Source organism: Lepus europaeus, chromosome 1 (genome assembly GCF_033115175.1).
Source record: "Lepus europaeus isolate LE1 chromosome 1, mLepTim1.pri, whole genome shotgun sequence".
Classification (NCBI taxonomy): Eukaryota; Metazoa; Chordata; class Mammalia; order Lagomorpha; family Leporidae; genus Lepus; species Lepus europaeus.
Window position 1 is genome coordinate 96420803 of NC_084827.1, and position 27774 is coordinate 96448576.

At 35.0% G+C, this 27774-nt stretch overlaps 1 protein-coding gene across 2 annotated transcripts in view; it reads left to right on the top strand.

Annotated features, from left to right (window-relative positions):
• GALNT13 (polypeptide N-acetylgalactosaminyltransferase 13) overlaps positions 1 to 27774 on the top strand; it is a 489696-nt gene that overhangs the window by 420362 nt on the left and 41560 nt on the right. For both annotated transcript variants that reach the window (XM_062199758.1, XM_062199766.1), the window contains exon 8: positions 25520 to 25659. In XM_062199758.1, the coding sequence (XP_062055742.1) occupies positions 25520 to 25659 (140 nt within the window). The remainder of the gene's footprint in view (positions 1 to 25519; positions 25660 to 27774) is intronic.

Below are 27774 nucleotides of genomic sequence, written 5' to 3' on the forward strand. Positions count from 1 at the left end.
CTAGTCCCAGTTGGGGCACCAGATTCTGTCCCGGTTGCCCCTCTTCCAGGCCAGCTCTCTGCTATGGCCCAGGAATGCAGTGGAGGATGGCCCAAGTGCTTGGGCCCTGCACCCTATGGGAGACCAGGAGAAGCACCTGGCTCCTGCCTTGGGATCAGCACAGTGCTCTGGCCACAGCGCACCGGCCACGCGGCCATTGGAGGGTGAACCAACGGCAAAGGAAGACCTTTTTCTCTGTCTCTCTCTCACTGTCCACTCTGCCTGTCAAAAAAAAAAAAAAAAAGTGCTTTCATGAACAAATCCAATTTTTATCGCAATCCTCTTTTTTTAAACTCAGCTAATTAACTAATGCTGATTAGTGAGATATCTTCAGTCATATGTGTTGACATTATGTAGTTAGATAAAAAAATGGTGTTTTCAAGGCTTTGAACTGTGGTAGAGGGTATCATATTAAATTTGAGTTAAAGCATGTCATACACTTCCTCCCTGTAATGTTTCATTGTGTCACTATAAAGAGGATAAGAGCTATTTTTTCAGCAGTGTTGAATTTTTAAAAAGAACATGAGAAATTAAGCCTTTTACTTAAAACAAACTCAGTTAATATAATGACAGTGAGGCAGAACTGTGGCATGTCAGTATCTCACTCAGTTCTCTTGAATTTGGAGCCTTAATATCAAACTCATATTAATACTTTTATACCAAATATAAACAAAAATAAATTACAAGTTTATCTTGTACATTTATAACTACAGGCATTTGAAATAATAGTAATAATTTTATTTTTTCACTTCATGGATATGTAGAGTAATATTATCTGTGGGCTTTCCATAATCCAATAAGGTTAATGCTGCAGAAATAAGAAAAAAAATATTGACTTATCCCCTAAACTATAGCCAATATCTAAGAATTCCCACATGGTATCTCTATGGCATTAACTAATTTATTCATTTATAAATTAGTGGAATATATAATTTTACACCTACAAAAGGGGAAATCTTGTTAACAAGAATTCTATTAGAGCTGGTTCAGATATATTGAACGCTAGTAACTCTAGAGTCTGGAACACCATGTGACCAAATGTCAGAATCCTCCTAGTCTAGATCTGTCCTTATAATGTTACCGAAAGGATTTCCTGAAATAGGAATTTTTAAAACACTTAAATAATTTGTTGATAATAGCTAATTTAATAGTTTAACTATATATTTGCTTGATGAAAATAGGCAACAAATACTAAATTTTAAAAGATGATATGATAGTAATGTTTCTTTGGTAAGTATCTAAATATTTTAGCTCGATGGTTTCTCCTCTTTTTGAGTTATCTGAGTTCTCTTTATTTTGCTTTGTTATGAACTACATTTTTTCCTTTATCTATAACCTATCCTGATTGACAGCAGAAATTTAATATTGTACTTTTTTTTTTTCCGAGAAAACATCTTGGGGGAGGGAGGGAGGAAGAGAGAGAGAAAAAGATAGGAGAGAGTAAAATCAGGAAGGGAAGGAGGGAAGGAAAGAGAGAGGGGAGAGGGAAGCAAAGAGAGAAGGATTAGTCTTTGCACTTGCTCTACTAGAAAGAGCAACCCCACACCTCCTGTTTTTAGTAGTAGGGGAGAAACCAGTCTGAAGCTCATGTCTATGCATTAAACTTAAATTATTTACAGACTTCAGGAAAGCCTAGGGGAGAACGCAAAGGAAATAAAAATAAAAGTTACTTGTGGTTAGTGAATCTGATTTTAAAACAATAAAACACAATAATTCATTCATTCATTTAACCATCATTTACTGGTTATCTAGCATCATTAGTATGACCTAAGCCAGGTCCTGGGATTCAATCAAAATTGCTATCTCTGTGGTATCTCCAGAAAGACAACAGTTGCTAAATAAAAACCTGGCAATGTGACTGCCCCATTTTAAATAGAGTTGTCAGGGATGCCTCACTACCCTTTGGGGTACATTTCTATTGGGTTAGATTATCTTACCTTCCTGCTGAAACTATATTCATATGCCTGCTGTGCTTTGGGAGTAGCCTTATCCCCAGTAAGACAACACAGATTTCAGACCTGCTGACCATTGCACCTTCACTTTCCTTACTTGGGAACAGAGGTAGGAAATGACAATTCTGTGTCAAAGAAGCCTATCCATGCATATCACACTGAAGTGGAACCCCCATTCAAGAAATTCAATGAGCTAGTGCAGGGTGTTGCTTTAGTATATACTTGCTCGTTGTTGAGATTAAGAATCGAAAAATTATCACAAGTATCACTAAAACCCCTTGGTTGACCAAGAAATACTTGGAAATATTCAGTCTTCTGTCTTCTCTCATGACTTAAAGTAGATACCTAACTTCGTATTACCAATATTTTGTGGAAGGAGGACCCTGTTTCTTCATGCCTCCTACTAACTGAAAAAGCCTGGACTTCAGGAAAGTTTCTTCTAAGGCTTCATTATCTTTATTGTGGGTGCCTAATATAGTATAGTTTACACATGCATAAAAATTGCCTTTTATTCTGCCTAAGTTAAACAATGCAGGGGAGAGATTGGTTGTAACAACTTACTGTATTATCAAAGTATTTAATACATCTCCTGTATTATAAAGTCAACTGTAGTATTATTTGGATTAACAATTGATCTGCAGTATTTTGTTATGATGTTCCTTGACTGACTTGAAAGTTAAAAACCTTTTCTCAAAATATTTTGGGTGGGAAACAGGCATGGTGGAAGAATCATCATGTTCCTAAAGTTGTAATTATGAAGTGTATGAAGTTTGTAACTATAAAACTATAGTTCTGGATACATCCCTGCAGAAATACTTCTAATGGTGCAGTTTAAAAACTTGCTATGGGACTTAAAATCCTCTTAAGCTGGGTGGTAAAAATACCATCTTAGGTGTTAAAGTGATGATATGGATAAGATTAAGTATCTAGTAATAATAATAGATAGAATTAAAAAGGTGTGAATGCTCCAACATGGGAAGCAATCCACACAGCACTTAAATTAGCACTCTGACCTCAGAATCAGCCCTTAAGGTGTTCTCATCTGGCTGAAAAGCATCTGGCTAAAAAGCCTTCAGGCTTGGAAAGCCAAAACCCTGTGGCAAAAAATGTCCTACATGAAGGACCTAGGTGGACCCCAGTGGAAGGAAGTGGGCATCAAAGAAAGAAGTACTTCTCTCTGAAGGGAGGAGAAAACTTCCACTTTGCTTATGGCCCTGTCTAAATACTGACAGAGTTTCTGGTTTCAAAAGGCTTCCATAGCCTCGGCAGCTCATGTCAAGAGCCTCGGGTGATCACTGATATCATACATAAGGGTGTTAGTTGTTAAATTAACAACAGGAATCACTATGCACTAACTTCCTATGCAGGACTTCTGTCTTCAAGGAGTTGTATTATAACTAGATCTAAGTGCTTGCAAAAGATGTGTCATTCTTGAGTGCTTCTTTAAAGTTAAGTTTCTAAGAAAAACTAAAGAAGTGAAATTAACTTCAAGATGCAGTGACTTTGAAAAAATTGATAACCTATATAAAAATAATGTTTCAAGCCTAGTCTCAGGAGAGCTTCTTGTTATGTATAAAAAATGAAATCTTAATAGTGTATGACTGGAAATACAAAATGTGCACTTAATAAATACTACTTAACTCATAAAGCAGAAGATGAAAGTCAATCAACAATGTTTTAATTGCCACTTATATTACATGTGATCAATCCATATTGATAGTAGTTAAAAATTTTATATTTGCACATAATAGTAAAATATGCTATACTAAGGGTGAACAATATATTCTAATAAAGTACATTCATCTTGCAAAAAAAAACCATGTAGCTTTCACTCCTTTTTAAAAAGCTTTAAAATGGTTTTCGTTAATAAGGTTTGATCAAATGTTAACATTCCATTAATCTTACTAGAGGCCATCGTTAATAGGAGATCTTCATTATGAAACTGTGGGTGAATATTAATAAATTGCCTTAGTGCAAATAATTTTAAAATAATTCATTTTTGGTGTATTAACATTGTCTAATATCCTTCACATATCGAATTACTTGGAAGTCGGTTTGATCCTCATGTTTTATCTCTAAAATAAAGAAACTTAAAATTTGATTATCTATAAACTGTTTAAAATGTAAAAGCATACATATCTATGTTGTCTTTACAGTACTTTACTGTGTTCTTTTTTTCTATCTAAGTGACATAATATGTGTATATTTATAGTATGCAATGTGATATTTTAAAGTATATATGCATTGTAAGATGACTAAATTTAGCTAATTAACATATATACTTCCTCACATATATCTTTTTTTTTTGTGGTGAGAACGCTTTACATTCATTCTCAGCATTCTTCAAGATGGGTAACAGCCAGAGAAAAATAAGTTTTGTCAATATGTTCATAAACAACAAAACCATGTAGTACTTCCTTTACTGCTCATCAGTTCCCTTTTCTGTTTGTATTCAATATTGTATCCCCATCACCCAGCGTTCTGTATAGCACAGGATGAGAAGCTATTAAAAGATGTTTAGTCAAGGAGGACTTATCAAGAGCATTACCTTGAAGATCAGGAGCCCTAGGTTCAAATGACAGCGGTTTCTATTATTAGCTGTACTGGTACATAGAGGCCCAATCAACTTTCTGAGACAGGTTTTTCATCTGTGAAAGGTCTTTTCTAGTAATTAGAATTGTAATGCAGTTTTGTGATTTTGTACTGTTGCTAATGAGTAGTATAATTTTGCACAGAAATATTTTGCCTTAGGATTTTTCAGCAACTACATCCTTCATCTTTGTTCCAGTGATTTTGAGGTAATAAGCTATTTGCAACAGGCTGAGCCAGAAGACTGGAGAAATAGTATGAGAAACTTAAATCAACATTTGCAATTTGCATATGTTTAAGGAAAAACTCACGATGCTCTTCTACTGTACCGTCATTATGATAGAACTCAAAATGTTTTCCTTGTCCTCAGACAAATCAAACCTTTACCAGAAGACAAAAACTACATGACACACGTGCTATTTTCTTTCAAAATATTGGCATCCTGCCTTCCCTTACAGCTGTCCCATTCCTTCTATGGACTCAGAGGGTTTGTTAAATTAAATACTCACAGAGTATTAGACCAGTGACATCTTGAGAAAAATACAAAGTGCCATGGAAAAAAAAGAGCTATGTTAAAATTCTCTGTGTAATAGAGGACTAGACTATTATGCAGATGTTATGCAGAAAAATAGTTTATCATCATAATAGAACAGTTGGCACACTTGGCCTGTTTTCATCCTGACTGAATGTTGCCCTTATAAGTTACTGCTTAAAAGTTCTCATACCAAAAACATATTGAGTCTGGTTAGTGAACTCTTATGTATATAGTAAGTCAACTTTGCTTTTATTTTCAGTATCAATTCTTAGGCATGACCAGTGCCAAAAGAAGATAAATTACTTTATGGGAAACCCAGGAGCAATATACTACTCCACCATTCCCAAGAATCATAAGTCAAAATCATGTTTATGGCACTTTTTGCCCTTGGTTATCCCACAGTAACAGTGCACAGAGTCTCCAGGGTAACTGATGACTTTCCTATAACTTTTTCCAGCTGACTTATTTATAATTATTTAGGACAGAGGGGAAAATGGTTGACAAAGGAGAATAAGGATTACTATTAGAATTACTCAAACAAACCAGAATCAACAGTCTTTAGGACAGTTATTTTTTCTAAATCTCAATTCTTACTACTCTTAGTAGAGTGTCTTATAGAATTCGTTTTTCTTTGTTAATGTGTTGTATATGTGTCAGAACTACTCCATTGCTCAAATGGGGACAGGGGAAATGGCAAGTGCAGAGAGACATGAAACTTCAGGTTCATTTTTTATTATTTCTTTGGGTTTAGAAAAGTCCCTGGGTTGCGATGTTAAATGGTACCTATAGGAGTGCGATTCTGAGAAGGCTTGAAAGTGATAAATGCTATGCTTCCAATGGAAAGGGCATCTGAGCCAAAGAAAGTTTTATTCTGCACACCATTCATCTGATATGCAAGAGAAGTACACAGACTCAGAAAATAATTCACTTACTCTTCTGTTAGGAGATGATATGCCTCTTGAAGTCCACATACACATTAAAACAACAAAATACAGTGATTGGTAATATCTGTTGAATACTCACTAAGCATCATGCACTATTTAAGTGCTTTATATATTAATCACAACAACCCTCATGGAAGGTGTTATAGTCATGTCCGTTTAACAGAGGAAGACACTGAGGACTTATGAGTTTTCATAAATTGCTCAATATCACACCTCTAGTATAGTCATGAGCTGCACAACAACATTTTCAGCAGTGACAGACAACATATACAACAGTGGCCCCATGGATTTGTATCACCTAGTGACATCATAGCTACGTTGATTTTTAGAAATATATGTTATGTTTACATAATGAGAAAAACACCTAATGATTCATTTCTTAGACCACTTCTCCTTCACTAAGTGATTCCTAACTACATGGCACAGCAGTTGCAAACCCAGGCAGGTTGAAATAATAGATTCTTAACTTCCCTCAACTATTTATGCATATATTCAGAATTCTTTCCCATTAATCCATAAAAAGAAATACTTAAATGTTATAAAGATAATTATTGTTGACAAACGTGTATATTCAACATTTATAGTTTATTAGTCTACTCAAGACATAACATTGTGCACTTACTATTTTTTTGGTTTGAATTAAGGTATCCCATAATATCTCAAATATTACTTGAATTAATAAGAAGTAACAACCAATTCACAGTTCTCTTCTTGGCCAAATAGAGAGTATAATATCCTAAGAACACATAGTTCAGAAGCATAATCAGATGCCCTTACTAGCACTGAAGAAAATAATTCTGACTAAATACAGACTAGACCAATGTACGTTAATAAACATTAAAATTCATTGTTATAATTTTCATTAATGAGATCAACAAACACTTTTGAGCTACTTTCCGTACATTTATTTCTTTCTAAATGAGTAACAGAAATTTATATCTAAACAAGTCCAAAACACTTTTATTGAATATTAAATAATATTTCTAAGTCATGAAAGTAAATACATATGAATATAATTTTATACACACATATATGAGAAAGAAAAAGAGAGAATGAATGAGACAGAGAAAGACAGCATGTGCCAGATAGAGGTTCAACTAATGTTTAGAGGATGACTAACAATACAAGATAGTGGTCTAGGAACCAAGTGTAAATACACATACAGACAAACATATGACCACTATCATTTTCTTGGTTAAATTAAAATTAAATTAAAATCAAATGATGGAAACTTGCAAGTGGAGAAATTTGGAAACTTTATCCCTAATGGGACCAGTTTCTATCTTGTATGTGATATGTATTTTTAATTAGATATTGAAAAGAGAATAAAGCTTTGTTTCTCAGGTTGTTTTCAGTGAAACATTATTGACTCAAATTCTGGAAGAGGGCAGATAGGTTTGGAAAATGCTGCCTACTTTAGATATTCAGAATGCACTTCATCATGGTAAAAGTCCTGAGAAATCCTGCAGTACAGATATCTGTTCAGTGTTGTACTGCTAATTGTTTCCTTCAAAAATATCAACATGTAACTAATGGTTAGGTACTGTATTTAATCCAATTTAAGCTATTATTGTTTAAAAGATTATCATTACATAATATACTACTAAGAAAATATTTTAAGGGCCAGTGTTGTGGCATTGCAGAAAAGACACCACCTAAAACCCACATCCCATGAGGGCCCCTGTTGGAATCATGGTTATTGCATTTCCAATCTATTAGCTCTCTGCTAATAGCCTGAGAAAGTTAATGGTAGATGGCACAAGTGGGAGACCAGGATAAAGCTGCTGGCTCTGAGATTTGGCCTAACTCAGTGCTGGCCATTGGCAGCCATTTAGTAAGTGAACCAGAGGATCTAAGATCTCTCTGTCTCTCCCTCGCTCTCTACAACTCTGACTTTCAAATAAATAAATACTTCTTTAGAAATTAAAAAAAAAATAACTACAATGGCACACTTACCTTTTGCCCAGAATTATAGTACTATCCCTATTAGATGAACTCTTCTAGACATAAACTAATTCAAGCAAATATTTTAATTATAGGTCACTCTTTTATATGCACAATTTTTTTAACTAAGCAAAATGAATTGCTATGCAACTCATTCACACTTGCAGGATGACTTTTTTTGCATCACTCTTCAATGTAAATTTGCTGATAAAAATATATTTTCCATTAATTACATGCTCAGTACCATCAAGAATGTTGACAATAGAAGATTACCTAAAAAGATGACCCATTATTATTCCTGGAATTGTCTTCCAAGTCCCTGAAACTGTTCACAGAATTTTCATCTTGGCACTTTATTTTGCTGGAAATCATCAAAGGAAGGTTTTTCAATCAAGAACAAGGATGCATTTAAAGGCTCATTAATATAGCAATTAATTTATTCTGAACCAGCAATTATCCAGTGAGTCTGCAAAGGAGAAAATGTAAGTTACCTATGATGGAGCAGTGACAACTACATGGCCAGTTGTCTTGTATGAGCAACTGTAAGATGCTGTATCTTATAAAATATATCATTATTTGATGAATGTTAAAGTAAGATAATATGCATCACAGAACTGAAGAAGCAGTTATACCTAGCATTCCCCAGTACCAGCAAGGTGTAGGACATAATCTGTGAAGCACTTTATGGACATATTTTGGTTAATATGTGAATTGCACGTTGAAGTCTTCTGGCTTGTATTTAATTCTGAAATCAGTAAAAGTAGTTCTCAATTGTGTCACGTATGATTAATGATTATCTCTGTTATTTAAGTTTGTCCAGGACCTTGGAGCACATTGATCTGTCAGGAATGGGAGAATTTGCCAAGCGGATACTATCCTGAGAAGGATGATAATAGCCCCCACAGATGGAAAGATTTTTCTGAATATTTTTTTCAAACATTCTGCAATTTATAACCCCACTCAAGTAGAGTGGATGAGAACATGTATTACATTCATTTTTAAAAAAATATTAAAGAATACATACTTCATGCATTTCATATATACAAATTTAGGAACATAGTGAATCTTCCCACTCTATATCCCTCCCGCCTATACTCCCACCCTTCTACCTACTCCCTCTCCTACTCCCATACTTGTTTTTTACAAAGATTTATTTTCAGTTAACTTTATGCTCATAAGATTAACCCTAGACTAAGTAGAGAATTCAGTAAATAGTTGTGGAGAAAAAACAACAACAACAACAACAAAAAACTAACGAACAAAAAACATTGTTCCTCAACAGTTAAGACAGAGCTATACAAAATAATTGCTTCATATAGTATCAATTTCACTCCTATAGATCACCCGTTAGATAGTCTATTAGTTACCACAGATCAGAGAGAACATATGGTATTGTATTGTTTTGGACTGGATTATTTCACTGAGTATAATGGTTTCCATCTGCATTCATTTTGTTGGAAATCACAGGATTTCATTTTTTTTACCATGCAGTATTCCATAGTGTATGCATATAATAATTTCTTTATTCCATCTTCAGTTGATGGACATCTGGGTTGGTTCCATATCTTAGCTATTATGAATTGAACTGCAATAAACATGGGGGTACAGATCACTCTCTCATATGCTGATTTCATTTACTTTGGGTAAATTCTTGGGAGTGGGATATCTGGGTCATATAGTAGATCCATGTTCATATTTCTGAGGTTTTTCCATACTGTCTTTCACAGTGGCTGGACTACACAAGCTACATTCCCACCAACAGTGGATTAGGGTACTTTTTCCCCATATCCTCAGCCAGCATTTGTTTTTTATTGATTTCTGAATGAGCATCATTCTAACCGGGGTGAGGTGAAACCTCATTGTGGTTTTCACTTGCATTTCTCTGATGGCTAGTGATCCTGAGCATTTTTTAAGTGTTTGTTGACCAATTTGTCTTCCTCTCTTGAATAGTGTCTGCTCAGATCCTTTGCCATTTCTTAACTGGATTTTTGTCATTATCATTGTTGTTGAGGTTTTTTTTGGGGGGGGGGAGCATTAATAGATTCTGGGAATTAATCCTCTATTGGTTGCATAGTTTGTAAATATTTTCTCCCATTCTGTTTGTTGTCTCATCACTTTACTAAGGTTTACTGTTGTAGTGCAGAGCTTCTTAGTTTGATGCAATCCCATTTGTCAATTTTGCCTTTGATTGCTTGTGCTTCTGTGATCTTTTCCAAGAAGTTTTTCTCTATGCCAATGTATTCTAAGGTTTCCCTAATGTTCTCTAGTAATTTGAGGGTATCAGGTCATAGATTTAGGTCTTTGATCCATTTTGAGTGGATTTTTGCCTAACGTCTAAGGTAAGGGTCTTATTTCATACTTCTGCATGCAGAGATCCAGTTTCCCCATCATAATTTGTTGAAGAGACTTTCTTTATTACTACAGGGATTTTTTTAGTTCCTTTGTCAAAGATAAATTGGTTGTAGATGCATGGATTGATTTCTGGTGTTTCTGTCTGTTCCATTGGTCTACCCATCTGTTTTTGGGCCAGTACTGGGCTGTTTTGATTATCTGCCCTGTGGTAAGTCTTGAAATCTGGTATTGTGATGCCTCCAGCTTTTTATTTGTTCTTTAAGAATGCTTTAGCTATTCAGGGTCTCTTGATTTTCCATATGAATTTTGGCATTTTTTCTGGGTCTGAGAAAAATGCTGTTGGTATTTTGATTGGGATCACACTGAATCCATAAGTTGGTTTTGGTGGTATGGACATTTTGATGATATTTTTTCGTCCAATCCATGAACATCAAAAGTATTTCTACTTTTTTATATCTTCTTCTTTTTCTTTAACATTCTGTAATTTTCACCATAGAGACCTTTCATATCCTCGGTTGAATTTATTCCAAAGTATATAATTTTGTAGCTATTGTGAATGTGATTGATCTTAAAAGTTGTTTTTCAGCTATGGCATTGTCTGTATGTAGAAAGGATATTAATTTTTGCATGGTTGATTTATATTCTGCTACTTTATCAAACTCTTATAAGTCCCAATAGTCTCTAAGTGGAGTCTTTTGGATCCCCTATATATAAATTATGTCATCAGCAAATAAGGTAGTTTGACTTCCTCCTTCCAATTTATATACCTTTGATTAATTTTTCTTGCCTCATAGCTCTGGCTAAAATTTTCAAGACTATATTAAATAGCATTGTTGAGAGTGCGTATTCTTGTCTGTTCATTTTTTCTCAGGTCAGTATGATGTTGGTTGTGAGTCATAGATTGCTTTGATTGTGTTGAGGACTGTTCCTTCTAGACGCAGTATTCCTAAGGTTTTCCTCATGAGAGGATGCTATATTTTATCAAATTGTTTCTTCATCTGTTAAAATAAATATATGGTTTTTGTTCTGCAGTATGTCAATGTGATATATCACATTTATTGATCTGCTGATGTTGAATCATTCGTGCATACAATAAATCACAATTGGTCAGGTAAATGATCTTTCTGACATATTGTTGGGTTTGATTAGCTAATATTTTGTTGTGGATTTTTGCATCTGTGCTCATTTGGGATATTGGTCTATAGTTGCCTTTCTCTGTTGTATCTTTTTCTATTTTAGGAATTAAGATGATGATGGATTCATAGAAGGAGTTTGGGAGGAAAACCTCCTTTTCAGTTGTTTTGAATATCTTGAGAAGAATTGGATTTGTTCTTTAAATGTCTGGTTGAATTCAGCAATGTAGCAATTGGGACGTTGGCTTTTTTTTGTTGTTGTTGGTAGGGTTTTTGTTACTGATTCAATCTCCACCTTTGTATTCGTCTTTTTAGATGTTCTTTGTATTCATGACTCAGTTTTGGTAGATTGCATGTGTCCAGGAATCCATCCATTTTCTTCTGTGTTTCCATTTTTGTGGCAAATAGCTAGCTCTTTGTAGTAATTCTGATGATTCTTTTTATTTCTGTGGCATTGGTTATTATATTTCCTTTTTTTAAAAAAATAAAAGTTATTTATTTGAGAGGTAGAGTTACAGACTGTGAAAGGGAGAGACAGAAAGAAAGGTCTTCCATCCACTGGTTCATTCCCCAAATGTCTGCAACAGCTGGAGCTAGGCTGATCTGAAAACAGGAGCCAGGATCTTCCTCCAGTTCTCCCATGCAGGTACAGGAGCCCAAGCACATGGGTCATCATTTACTACTTTCCCAAGCCATAGTAAGAGATCTGGATGGGAAGTGGAGCAGCTGGAACATGAACTGACTCCTCTATGGGATGCCCGCACCACAGGTGGTAGCTTAACCTACTGTGCCGCAGCACCAACCCCTATGTTTCCTTTTTTTTTTTTTTTTTTTTTTTTTTTTGACAGGCAGAGTGGACAGTGAGAGAGATAGAGAGAAAGGTCTTACTTTTTTGCTGTTGGTTCACCCTCCAATGGCCGCCGCAACTGGTGCGCTGTGCGGCCGGTGCACCGCGCTGATCCGAAGCCAGGTGCTTATCCTGGTCTCCCATGGGGTGCAGGGCCCAAGCACTTAGGCCATCCTCCACTGCACTCCCTGGCCACAGCAGAGAGCTGGCCTGGAAGAGGGGCAACCGGGACAGAATCCGGTGCCCCGACCGGGACTAGAACCTGGTGTGCCGGCGCCCAAGGCGGAGGATTAGCCTAGTGAGCCGCGGCGCCGGCTTATGTTTCTTTTTTCAACCCTGATTTTATTTATTTGAGTCTTCGCCTTCTTGTTTTTGGTCAGTTGGCCAGTGGTATTTCAATTTTGTTTATTTTTTCAAAAAAAAAAACAGCTCTTCAGGGCTGGCACCATGGCTCACTTGGTTAATCCTCTGCCTGCAGTTCCGGCATCCCATATGAGTGCTGGGTTCTAGTCCCGGTTGCTCCTCTTCCAGTTCAGCTCTTTGCTGTGGCCTGGGAGGGCAGCGGAGGATGGCCCAAGTGTTTGGGACCCTGCACCCATATGGGAGACCAGGAAGAAGTACCTGGCTCCTGGCTTTGGATCGGTGGAGCGCTGGCCATGGCGATCATTTGCGGAGTGAAGCAACGGAAGGAAGACCTTTCTCTCTGTCTCTCTCTCTCTCTCACTGTCTGTAACTCTGTCAAATAAATAAATTTTAAAAAAAGCTCTTCATCTCACTAGTCTTTATGTCTTTTTCTGTTTCAATTTTGTTTATTTCTTCTCTAATTTAAATTATTTCTTTCCTTTTCCTAATTTTGGGTTTGGCTTGTTGTTGTTTTTCTAGGTCTTTGAGATGCATTAATGGCTAATTTGTTTAGTGTCTTTCCAATTTCTAATATAGGCCCCAATTGTTATAAAATACCCTCTTAGCATTTCCTTTGTTATAACCCATAAGTTTTGATTTTATATATTGTCATTTTCATTCACTTGCAGAATGTTTTTATTTTCTTTTGATGTTTTCTATGACCACTGTTCATTCAGGAGCTTGTTGTTCAGTCTCCATGTGTTTGCATATGTTATAGAGATTCTTGTGTTGTTTATTTCCAGCTTCAATCCATTGTGATCTGAAAAGATGCATGATATAATTTGATGTTTTTTAATTTGCTGAAAGTTGCTTTATGGAATAGTATATATTATATCCTAGAGAAAGTTCTGTGCACCAATTTGAATATATATTCTGAAAAGTTATGTAGATATCAGTTAGGTCCATTTAGATATAGTGTTGATTAGCTCTGTTGTTTCTTGGTTGATTTTCTGTCTGGCTGATCTATTCATTGATGAAAGTGGGGTGTTGATGTCTCCCATCACTATTGTGTTGTAGTCTATGTTTCCATTTAAATCCATTAACATACCTTTTAAACATCCAGGCACCCTGTAATTGGGTATATATACATTTATTATAGTCAACATCTTCCTGTTGAATTGATCCATTAATCATTACATAGTGCCCTTCTTCATCTCTTTTAACATTTTGTGTTAAAGTCTATCTTGTCTGATATTAGAATCACTACTCAGCTCTTTTTTGCTTTCCATTAGCATAGAATATCTTTTTCCATCCTTTCACTTTCAGCCTGCATTAGTCTTTGTTGGTAAGATGTGTTTTTTGTAGGCAGCAAATAGATGGGTCTTGTTTGTTTAACCCTTCAGCCAGTCTGTATCTTTGAACTGGACAGTTGAGGCCATTTACAGTCAAGGTGACTATTGATAAGTAATGACTTGGCCTTGTCATTTTTCCATAAATATTCCTATTCATTGCTTTGGATTTCCTTTGTACTTTAACTGGGAAATTTTCTGCCTTTACCTTCTTTCATAGTGAAAACCATGTTTCTGTGTTTCTGTGTATAGCACATTCTTAAGCATTTTTTGTAAGCCTGGATGAATGGTGACTAATTCTTTCAATTTCTATTTGTTTTGGAAGGTTTTTATTTCACTTGTTTTCAAGATGATAGCTTTGCAGCTTACAGTATTCTGGGTTGGTATTTTTTTTTCTCTGGAGACTAGAACAATCTTTCTCCATTCTCTCCTGGCCTGTATTGTTTCTGATGACAAGTCAGCTGTAGGTCTAATTGGAGAACCTTCTCTTATACACATTTTAGAATCTTCCCTTTATGTTTTACTGATGAAAGATTGACTACAATGTCATGGTGAAGATCTTTTCTGGTCATTTCTGTTAGAAGTTCTATGTGTTTTCTGTACTTGAATGTCTCTTTCTCCAAATTGTGGAAGTTTTCTGTAATTATTTTAGTGAATAGGCCTTCTAATCCATTCTCTGCACATCTGTGGGATCTCCTAATATCTGTATGTTGGATCATTTTATAATACCCTATAAATCGCCAACACTGTTATTAATTTTTTCTCTCTCTTTTTTTGTACTAACTGAAAAATTTCCAAGGATCAGTCTTCTATATCTGATATTCTTTCTTTTGCCTCACTGAGTTTGTTTTTAAGGCTTTCCACCACATTTTTATTTGATGCATTGAGTTCTTCATTTCTAACGTTTCAGTTTTATTTCTCTTAAAAACCTGTTTCATGGGAAAAATTTTCGTTCATGACATATATGTTTTTGTTCGTGGATTTGCTTCTGATTGCTTCTGAGTTATGCTATGGTTAACTTTTTGAAATTTGTTTCAGGTATTTCATCAATCTCTTCATCTTCGCATTTTAATATTGAGGTCTTGTTGTTTTCCTTTGGGAGTTTCATGTTGTCTTCCTTGATGCTCTTTCTTGAGTTTATGCATTTATTTTGGGGCATTTGTGGAGATATTTCTTGATTTTTTCCTCTGGTGGCTTTTATCTTTGAGCAATGCCTCTTTGGCTTAGTGGAATGTCTGCTCTTTTAGTGAATATCCAGAAGTATGTGCTGGGTGTGGGCAGGGAACTCTGGTTGGTGCTCCAGGATGGGGAGAATGTGGAATATGGAGGTATGGTCACCTCTTTTGGTTTGATTGCACCCTCACCTCCTCTTTTCCTAGGTAATTAGTGCCTGGATATTAGCCTTCAGTGGGTATAGTACTCATCTCTGCTTTCACATGGACTGCACTAAGGATTGTTGCAGTCCTCAGCGTGAGTCCAGATTCCATTGAAGTGACCCACCCCAAGCAATCAGGGAGCTCTGATCATGTGGAGCTGCTCACAGTGATTGCCCAGAGAACCAGCTACACCCTGCACCCTCTCATTCAGTCACAGTGTTTTCATAGTCTCTGCATCCAAGGATTTAGTGGTCTATGAGTGCAAGAGGATACACTCCACCCCACTAGCCTGTCTCATCCATGGAGAGACTGAGGGGTTCCCAGAGCCACTGCCCTTGTGTTAATAGTTCAATCCCTGGATCCCTGGAGCCTACGACTTCTTGAGATGCTGGGGTCACCCCACAGTTGTCTCTGGGTGTCCATCCCCCTGAAAATCCTCTCATCCAGACTCAGAGTTAGGGGGGAACATCTATTTTTCCCTCTGGTAAAATCCCTGGATCACACGTATACAGGACACCTGCCAGTCACAGCCCCATTCTCTTCAGAGTTGTGTTGGGCACATACAAGAGTCCCCACAGGCAATACATCCTTTCCATCAGGATGGCTCCCCCTCCCAACACGTTGCCCAGTGGATGCAGTAGAGCTGATGCTGTTGCCCCGCTGACAAGGTGAAGACCAACCCTACCAATTGCACTCGAACTTCCAAGGTTGCCCCTGCCAATAGGATGGAGACTTTCCCCGCTGGTAGCTGGGTGCACACACAAGAGCTGGAGCAGCTGCTATCTGCTTATGTCCAAAATGCTGCCAGCCCTTCCACAGCTGTTTGCAGGGCACTGTTGTGGAGGGGGAGATGAGGAGAGAGGGAGACATGTCGCTTTCTCCTTTTTCTGATGGGTGAACAGTTGCTGTGTTTTGCTCAGGGTTCTGGGGCTGATGCAAAGACAGGCTTTGCTAGGCTTTCTCTCCAGCTGTATCAACAGTGGCAGTCTGACCTCACAATGCTCCCCAGAGCAGCTGCTTTCTCTGCATTAGGGCTGCTTGGTCCTTTGTTGTGTCAGTACTCATTACTGCACGTCTGCACCTTCCACACAGGTCCATGGGGTTTCCACTACTTCCACAGGACCACCCATTTCAGTTTTCCCTGTAATTGTCCCCTGAGAATACACGTTCTTCACTTTTTTTTTTCTACTATTTTCACCTAGCCTAGAGCAGGCTGCACTGTCACCATTCTACCATCTTGGAACCTCTTGGAACATATATTTGATAGTAGAAAGAAGTGAGTGACTTTTAACACTGCTATTAGAAGGATTCTAATATTTCATGTGGTTATGTTAAAACGAGCAAATAATTTAATCATTCAGTCTCTAATCTTTCTCTTTTAAACAAACAGAAAACAATAATAACAGATAGGGATGTAACAGAGACTCAGTTGGAAACTCTATACAAAAATGTTTAGTTTGTATGGAGTCTGGAACACAGAGTCCCTTAAATGATACCTTACCTGTTGTTCTGATGTTTACTGGGCCTCACTGTGCCGTTCTCTGCCATGGATTAATGGAGGAAAACTTACCCTCTCTCAAAAAAAGGCTGGAGGTGGCTTTTCTAAATTATAAATTCATGTAATACCCACAACCGAATACAGAGGAATACTTCATCACTTATAAAGTGTTTGCAAGATGAAAACAAATGGATTGCTAAGGGGAAGCATAGTGTTTCCTGATTCTGAGCCCGTAGAGGAAATAACTCCTAAGACATCTCATTAAACAAAACAAAACACAAATCACCATGTGGTGAACCGACATTATAAAGCCAAATCATCATTTAGATATCACAAAAATAAAAACTACCATCTGAATATACAGTTATAAGTTGTACTGATTCCGGATAAAATTTAGACAATCTACAGATCATTGACGATATCAGATATGTTAATGATCTGTTAGTGTTCTTACCAAAGCAAGTGGAAACATCTTTTAAATTTATGTTTTATGCATATAAGGAAATAACACAACAAAATGAAAGAGGAATGTAATTGATGATAGGACACTAAAATCAATTTCAGATAATAATGAACCAATTATAAAAAGAATATGAAGTAAAACATTTTAAAAATGAGAGAATTATAGACAGATTTTTTTTAATATTTCAGGACAGGAAAGGGATTTCTAAGCATAATAAGAAAGGAAGAAGACAAAAAATAAATGATTACTAGCATTTACAACATAAAAACTAAAAACAATCATATTGTAAAAAAGTGCCTCCAGATTTAAATATTTGCATCCTACTCACATAGGCCAAATATATCAATAGTGATTATGAATAAAAAATAGAAAGTTGGCCCTTCAATGTAAAACTAAAAAAGGAAACAAATGGATAATTCATAAAGAACGAATAGAGAGACCAATATGAGAAAATTATTTTCACTAGTAATAAATTATAATTATTAAATACCACTTATCCCCACATAGTGAAGTGTAATATACTTGGCTATTTATACTACTAGAACACGTATAAGTTTTTACAACCATTCTGGGGAGCAGACTAAGTTCCTGCATGTACACGCACACACATATACAGTCATCCCTCAGTATCTGTAAAGTCTTGAAATAAGCATGTGATTTATCAGAATTTATCAGAATTTTCATGGATAATGTATATTATGAAAAAATATTGTGTAAATTTAATAAACATTTGCTCCAAACATCTTTAAATTTCATTTTTCCACACACTTTTTAAAGTTTCCTCATATTCTGTTTCTAAAAATTATCCTAATGGGAGGCCACCTGCATCTCATATGGGCACTGGTTCCTGTCCCAACTGCTTCACTTCTGATCCAGCTGTCTGCTAATGGCCTGAGAAATGCAGAAGAAGATGACTCAAGTGTTTGGGCCATTGCCACCCACATGGGAGTCCTGTATGAAGCTCCTGCCTCCTAGATATGCCCTGGTCCAGGCCTGGGCATGACGGCCATCTACGTAGTGAACCAGTAGATGGAAGATCTATCTAAATCTATCTCTACATCTCATTCTCTGTAATTCTGAATTTCAAATAAAAAATAAATCTTCAGAAAAGTACCGTAATGAAATAAATGAGTGAAAAAATTATGCAAATATTTGGTGACTATACAGCCTAAAATCAGAAAGAATTGGATGTTCAATGATAAGGGACTAATGAAATTGTGATTAATTCATAAAAGAGAATGTCATGGAAGCATAAAAGCAAAATTACAGAAGATTTAAATTCATATAGGGAAGTGTATGTGACAATTTTAGGAATAAAGCAAGTTGAAAATGTGTGTTATGGTATGAAACAATTTTTGCAAGTAACTATACCTATAAACTTATATGTAAATAGAAATATAGATAAAATACTAGGTATTACATAAACATATATATATTACAAATGTTTTTTAAATTTTAGTTTTCATACTTGCTTATGTTGTAACACTATCTGCAATGAATATGTATTTTTCAATTTGAAGAAACTTTAAAAAATTAACAAGTTAATGGTATGCAACTCTTCCCTTATTATTGAGAAAACAATAATAACAGACCAAAAGCCAAATGAACAAAGGTAGATGTGCAGCATCTTCAGTAGATCAAAAGGTCTTTATCATTTTTCATAAAATAAGTGTGTTAGGGAGCAGGTGATTACATACTCAGACTGCTCCAGTTTCTGAATAGGAAACACTTCCTTGAAGATTCTGAGCTGCAAACATTTCCTAGAGATTTAGGTTTTATAGTCCATTTGCTGATATCAACTTAACCTTTTTTGTAAAGGCTACTTCAAACATTCACTTTTCTTATTTCGCATTTTCTCAGTGATCTGGAACCAAAAAGTTGAAATCTTTATTGTCAAACTGAATTGAAGTTTGAGGCAATTACTTAGAAAATTCAGCCTCAAGACCTACTCCAGCTTTTGAAATGGATATTAGACAAGAGTGAAATAAATTGAGAAGTTATATAATATTTCATTGTTTTCTATGGCATGGCTCTCTGTAGAAGCTATGATCTTTGTGAAATGCATTATCTTATTTTTATCCCATTACAATAAAATTGCAGTAATAATAGCGTATTATAGATTCAACAGATAATCATTTGTATTTTTAGCTTGGATGGGCCACTCACTTGTTAAAGTGGCTCTGTACAGTGACATACTAATGAGAGCTTAATTGGGTAACTTAAGTGCACATAAAGAATGGATAGAAATGAAAATAGTGCATTGAAAGAGTATTTTAAATTTATTGGAATCTCCTGGCACAATTCTAACTCCACCATTTGGGGCAAGTCCTATTGAGCATGTCCCAAATTGTACATCTCCTCTCTCTTATTCCCACTGTTATATTTAACAGGGATCACTTTTCAATTAAAATTTAAACACCTAAGAATAATTGTGTGTTAATTACAGAGTTCAACCAATAGTACTAGAACAAAACAGAGAAAAAATACTAAAAAGGATAAAGTATTACATTGTACATCAACAGTCAGGACAAGAGCTGATCAAGTCACTGTTTCTCATAGTGTCCATATCACTTCAACAGGTTTCCCCTTTGGTGCTCAGTTAGTTGTCGTCGATCATAGGGGATTCCAATACAATCCCATCAAGGTGGCATGTACCAATACCATCTCACTAGTCCAAGTGATCAATTTCAGTTCACAATTGAGCACACTGATAGGTCTAAGAGTCAAAGGGATCACACAAACAAGACTAGTGTCTGCTAATACTAACTGATAGAATCAAAAAGGGAGAGAACAATCCAGCATGGGAAGTGGGATACACAACAGACTCATAGAATGGCAGATGTCCTAAACAACACTCTGGCCTCAGAATCAGCCCTTAAGGCATTCAGATATGGCTGAAGAGCCCATGAGAGTATTTTAGGCATGGAAAGCCAAGATACCATGGGGAAAAAAAAAAAAAAAAGAAGACCTAAATGAAAAAATCTCTGTGAGTGAGATCCCAGTGGAAAGAATGGGGCCATCAAAGAAGGAGGTACCTTTCTCCAAAGGGAGGAGAGAACTTCGACTTTGACTATGACCCTATCAGAATAAGATCAAAGTCAGCGAACCCTAAAGGCTTCCACAGCCTTGGCAGCTCATGACTAGAGCCTAGGGAGATTACTGACACCATAAACAAGAGTGTCAAATTGTTAAATCAACAACAGGAGTCACTGTGTACTTACTTCTCATGTGGGATCTGTCCTTAATGTGTTGTCCAATGTGAAGTAATGCTATAACTAATACTGAAACAGTATTTTACACTTTGTGTTTCTGTGTGGGTGCAAACTGATGAACTCTTTACTTAATATATACTAAATCGATCTTCTGTATATAAAGATAATTGAAAATGAATCTTGATGTGAATGAAATGGGAGAGGTAGTGGGAGATGGGAGGGGTTGAGTGGGAGGGAAATTATGGGGGGGGGGAAGCCATTGGGAAAAAAAAGAAAGAGTATTTTAAATTTAAAGAAAAACAACAAGAATTCCAAATCATCTTCTAAACCTTTACAAAATAATATTTAGGAACTATATAATATGAGTATCAAATGCCTCAAAAGTGACTTATTATTTTTGAGGAAAAAAATGCAGATCTTTATTCATAAAACTTCTAATGACAAGTATCCAAAGTAAATTACCAAGTAAAAGGGGATTTGCTATACATAGCATCTAGAAAACCCTACAAATAATACATGATTAGCTTAAGCTGTGTACATTAGTATTCTCCTTAAATATGCAAATACAGTTAGTATGACATCATTTTATTCAAAACATTCTGTCATCAAGACCCTTGATTTTAGGGAACCAGACTCTTTTGACTTACTGGATGCCTACTAGGGAAGAACTTAAATGACATAATTATGATTGTTCATCTAATTTTCACTTAAACATTTAAAATATGATTAACTTTAAATTTATGACTTAAATGTTTCTATGAAAGAGATTTAAAAGTTACAAATAAGATATATCATTAAATAAAATATAACAGTCCATTATTGTTATTTTACTTATTAATCAAATCTGTAAACTCAAAGTTAATTGCAATTACCTTATTTTTTACTCATTATACATTTTTTGTCTCCTTTTGAAAGCATTTCCAAGGTATTTTTGCATTCCATCAAAAGACCTGTGTCAAAAAATTGAGTTCTAATAAGTTGGCTTTGAAAAGTTGTAATACAAAAAGATTCCTTCAACTGCAGACTTCTTCATCTAGTCAATTTTTGCAATAGCATTTATTGACTTCTAATTTATTGCTAATTATTTATGTCTTTCTCCAGTAGAAGGTGGACTCCATAGAGGAAGATATTTTCATTTTGTTCACATATAATCCCAAGATTATATGTGTTCACTTGGACAATTATAAATGTGTTTAATTAATCTTGACTTGGCCTCTGCTCTCTACCTTTCCCTATCTGTCTTCCTATCCATCTATATTTCTATTGCGTTATTTTCTTTATTGGTGTCACCATCCTAGACTTTCTACATATGCGTAGTCCAGAAGCTTTGGGTTTAATTCAACTTTATAGCCACCAATGTCAGAAGAAATGGAGCTCAGTCTTCCTATAGTCCTAGATAATCATTTAATCTGGCTGAATGTTTTACATGCCCATTCCTGAGCCATGATTATGATCTTGGTTTCATGTAAGGTGAAGAAATGGAATGCTCTGATTGTTCTGTGTGCTATCCAGAATCTGGCCTGCTCAGATCTACAAAATCATCACCTGGGAGCTTAGAAATGTTAGAAGTGCAGACTCTCATGATTAGATATTCAATTCTCTGCATATGAAGTAGCATCACTGGAAGCTTTTGAGCAAAGGGACATCATTTCAGTTTTATTTAAAGATATTTTCTAAGAAACAGTTAATAGTGAATAAGGGATAAATGGAAGAGTGCAAGGTACTATGGGGAGTATTTCAGTGCTGGGGGATATTGCAGTGCTGGTGTAGAAAAGAAATGACAGTTGGAACCAGGATGATAGCAGTAGAGAGGCTGAGGATGTATTGTTACTTTAGATATAATAGGAATTGCTAATGAACCAAAGATGTTTGTTTGATATAAAGAGAATTACTCTAGTGTGTTTGCCCTGAAAAATCAGTGGATATTTGTGATAATTACTGAAATGGAGAACCATAGAAATGGAGCAAGCTGAAAAATCGAATTTTGGATTTGATTCTCAAGTTTGAGACTATCATAGATCCCAGCAAAACTTATGGGTGAAAAATCAGATAAACTACTTTGAAGAGGTCTGAGTTGCAGATGACAGTCCAAGAAACAAGTGAGATAGATCTGATCAAGACATCTAATTCAGGCTCTGTTTGATAATCAGTAAATCACATGGGCACAGGAAAATCCTCACCATCTTGTATCCACACCCACTAAGATATAAGGCTTCCTCATTCCCAGTAGTAGAAGAAAACAGAGCTAGATGGGCTCAGACCTGTTCTTCTATTTTTAAGACCAGTGGTGAGATGTGCCTCTTCCTCCCAAGTTGCATTGATCAGAACTGGTCAGATATTCTTTCTTAAGTACAGGCACCTGAGAAAGGTGGAGTTGTGTTTGGAGTGCTGCTTGAGCACTGCTGTCTCTAATACAATATCTCACTTCTAAGTAAGAAAACACTGGTACAGGTGGTGAAAGTCATTTTTACCAAAACATTAAATAAGCTCATAGTACATTCATGCATTTCAAGAGTTTACTTAACATAGTTCTAGGACTGGGATAAAACCCAACTTACAGTAGCAATGCCAAGGGATGACTTAGAAGTGGAAGGCTAAGAAGGCCTGAGCTCACTTTGATCATCTCTATCATCTTGCACCAGTCACCTTTTACCAAATCTGATGTGGGCAGTAACTGTTCTATTGTATGATATGAAATGATGTGTGAATGAATCATGAAGACCTTCCTTCCAATCAAGAAACTGTTTATAAAACCCTTCTAGGAAAGAAAGTAGAAGCAGTATGCTAATCCTAAAGTAATTAAATAGGGAGGATGCTGGCATTAAACAAGCCAATTAAATTCACCAACATAAAATGTATTGTATGGGGCCAATGTTGGGCATAGTAGGTTAAGCCCCAATCTGTGATGTCGGCATCCCATATGGGCACTGATTTGAGACCCAGCTGCTCCACTTCCAATCGAGCTCCTCTGCTAATGCACCTGGGAAAGCAGCAGAAGCTGTCTCAAGTGCTTGGGCCCCTGCACCCATGTGGGAGACCCAGAAGAATCTCCTGGCTCCTGGTTTTGGCTTGGCACAGCCCCAGCTGTTGCAGCCATTTGGGGAGTGATCCAGCAGATGAAAGATTCTCTCTCTCACTCTCTTTCTCTCTCTCTCTCTTCCTCTTGCTCTGTAACTCTGCCTTTCAAATAAGTAAAAAAAATAATAATAATAAATAAAAAAGTCTTTTTAAAAAAAGAAAAAATGTATTTTCTTAGAAAACTGTAAGAAGGAAATTTCAGTGTATTTACCACAAAAAAATAAATAAATAAATGTTTGAGGAGATGGGTACATTCACTCTGATTTAAGTATTATGCAATATACTTAATGTATCAAAAATGTCACATTGTACCTCATAAATCTGTACAATTATATGTGTCAGTTTAAACTAAAAATGATTTTTTTTCTTTTTACTGAAACAACAATAGTAAAGCTGGTTGTTAAGTAAGACTTCTAAGTACATAGACTTTTTTTCTGGCTGCAGTGACATCCCTTCATTTGATTTTGAGGACTGTGTACTAGATCATTTCAGTTGCCATAATAGTTAAACCAATGAGAAATTCTTTTATTTTGCTTTGTAAATACAAAACTGTTTTCTTAATTTGAAAGTTGCACTCCAAATTGGAAGTTCTGGATAATATTATTTTTACTGTTTATATGTTCAAACCAAAATCTTATTGTTTTTTGTGCAAGCATTAGCTAGGAAAAATCAACATTGGAAGGGAATGGTTTGGCTGTTTAAGCATTATCAGAATGCTTACTTACAATATAGTGTAGAACTGGATTTTGAACAAACAAAACTTTTGAAGAGACAAGGGGGTGCAGCTAGTTGAAGATGAACCTCCAGAGCATTGCTGCTTTTAAAAATAGTGACTCGGTAATGGCATTGAGTACAGACATGCAGGTTGTCTGAATTGTTTTTCCTTATTTTACAGAATGAATAGTTGGTTTTTATGCTTGATTGAGGTAAAACACACTAAATATATTGTTTTACAGGGCCAACATCTTATTGCTTACTGACCTTAAAAGAATGACTATATGCTCAAAGTAATAAGTGCTATTTTTGTCTCATTTAGTCATTTCAATCAAATGTCATTTTTAATATTGATAGTGAACAAATCAGAATATATCATATACATTTTATAAGAATTAGCTTTTTTTTTCTCAACTGGAAGGCATTTTTTATGATCTTTGGTGAAAGTATTCATTTTAGCTTCAAATATTCTGTTGTTATATGAGAGAAAATTGAGCAGTTTTAATATATACATGTGAATATTTTACTGCCAGTTTGTTTTTCTTAGTTTCTTTATACTTATTTCTTTAATAACCCTTTCAAAAACTTGAGGTGGCTTGCAATAACACATAAAATATAATAGACAAATTAAGAACAAAATCACATCTATAGTAAACTTAGGCAGAATAAAAATTCAAGTAGGGAAAGTTACATCACATAGATCACTGCCTCGCATTGTGAAAATCGTATTTATATAAATTTCCCATAAATTCTACAAGTGGTGAATAATGACTCTACAGGGAAAATATTAACATTAGCAAAAATATTGGAACTATTGTAATTTTTACAAAAAGAAACAGACATTATTACACAGTTCAGTTACACTTTGATTATGAGATACTATTAATACCAATTTACATTTAGTTAATTAATACTCAGTCTAAGAAGTACAATATTTGCATTTGAAAAGTCATAACCAATGTAAGAACCATTTTTTTTAAATATCTACTTAATGTACTAATTGGATGATAGCAAGAAAACAAATGTAGTAACAGCTATATATGCAATCAGATTTGATGGAATTATAATTACAGAAAAAAAATAATAAGCCAAGTGAAATAGTACTAAGTGAAAATAGCAAAAACTTATTTGTGTTTCTCTGAAAAATTCCAGGTGTTGTCAAAGTGGATTATGGAGATGTTTCAGTCAGAAAAACACTAAGAGAAAATCTGAAGTGTAAGCCCTTTTCTTGGTACCTAGAAAACATCTATCCGGACTCCCAGATTCCAAGACGTTATTACTCACTTGGTGAGGTATGAATTATTTATTTTGGTGAAGTTATAAATATATTTTGCAGATGGAGCAATTTCTTAAGAGCTCAATATTTTTCATGTTATGAATAAAGTGCTATAAGGGTTTTTAAATAGATCTATTTTAAATGATTTCTCATATTTTACAAGGACCATAAAGATTTTAATCTTATGGAATTATAAAAGTGAGGGAAATTCTAAGACTGAACTGACAATATATATATCTTCTGTTTCTTTTTTATATGAAGCTCCCACTCTCAAAATTCATTGTGAATTCTAAAAACAATTGTCTTATAAATATTAATATGTACTGTATGGAAACTAAAATAACTTAAAATATCTGTATTTAGTCACTTATTAAAAATAACATAATAAGCAATTATACATTAACATAAATAAAATATTTTAAAATCCTGTCCTTTGCAGCAAAATGGATGCAACATTATTCTTAGTGAGATAAGCCAGTCCAAAAAACACAAATGCCATGTATTTTCTCTGATCTGTGGTAATTAATAGAGTACCAAAAATGTAATAATGTATAGGTGTAAAATTCACATTTTGGGCTTTATTGATTGTTTACAACCCTGAGCAGTGTTTTTTTTTCTTCTTCTTATTGTTTTTTAAACCCTTTACTTAGTGTAGGGCTAATCTTATGAGTCTAAAGTAACTGAAAATAGACCATTGTAAAAATTGAGAGGGATTAGGAGAGGAAGGAGGAAGAAGAGTGGGAGTGTGTGCAAGAAGGAGGATAGGGTGGTGCTATGTTCCTATATTTGGGTATATGAAATTTGTAGACCTTAAATAATTTTTAAATAGCATATTTTGAAAATTAAATATTTCCCAAAACCAAATAGTGATGAGACTAGCATGAAATTAATTTTTGTAAATTGCACCAATGTCTGGATTAATAGAAAGTAGCTACCTGCTCCAGTATTCCATTTGTTTCAGTATGACACAAAATAGCAGTAGCCTCTCAAAAACTCTTTGTACATTAATAAGAAAATAAGAGTGAAAATTGAAAATTATATTACAATATTATTATGAAAGTGGTGTTGACTTTGTGGACTCTCTTAAAACATTTAAATCTATTATTCTTTTCCAAAATAGTAGCTCTATTTAGAACTACAGAACTTTCTCCACCATATATATGTATGTGTATGTATATATTAATATATATATGGTAATTTCTCACCTAAAGATTAAATTTCTGAATCAAAACTAACTTATTATTGGTTGCATTAAAAGCATTTGAATAGTAATTATATATTCCATTTGAGTAATAATTATTAAAAGCATGTTCTTAGGTTTAAATAGTTATTTTTGTATGTTGTAATAGTTGAATGTCTGAAAATTCATGTCATTTAATCTAATTGTTTTTATATGTTCTGCTATACTGCTATGTAATTCTATAAACATATCTTAGTTATAATTAACTGAAAAATGAAAAAATAATGGAACTGAATCAAGTCCTTGTTTCATTGTTCTTTACAGCTGATTTATGGAGCATATCAATGTTATATTCTAGAAAACTCCACGTTCTTTAGTTATATCAATATCTCTGTATAAATTCTTTGATTACATATATTGAACCATAATATGAATATGTTTAAGAGATTTATGTTTAATAAGGCCAAATTGACCACCTTCCAGGTGTGTGACTTCAGTCACTCAACAGTTCCATGCTCAACTCTTGGTTTTGGTCTTTTAATTTTTTGGAGTTTGGAGGCAGGAAGAGAATATTGTTGCTGCTGTTTTCAAATATATAATATCCCCATGTTAGAACTGAATCACAGGTAATTGCATTCAATATATGAGAAAATATACGAGAGTACTTTCTTAACGAATATTCTTTGTGTACATTAGTTATTCTGATCCACTGAAAAGTTCTGATAAAATGTCTAATACTGTGGTCTATTTATTGAAAAGTTTTTTTGAACATTCATGAACTTGACCATATACTTAAAAGGAAGGAGCAACGATTCTTGCTACAAATGTTTTTTCACTGTTGTCAATGGACCCAAATGATGAGTAAATATTGATCTATTTTTTTTAAAGGAGGGATGTCCAGGGGCTATAAGAAGACAGAGACAAACAAAGAGGACTTTTTGAAAATCCTCT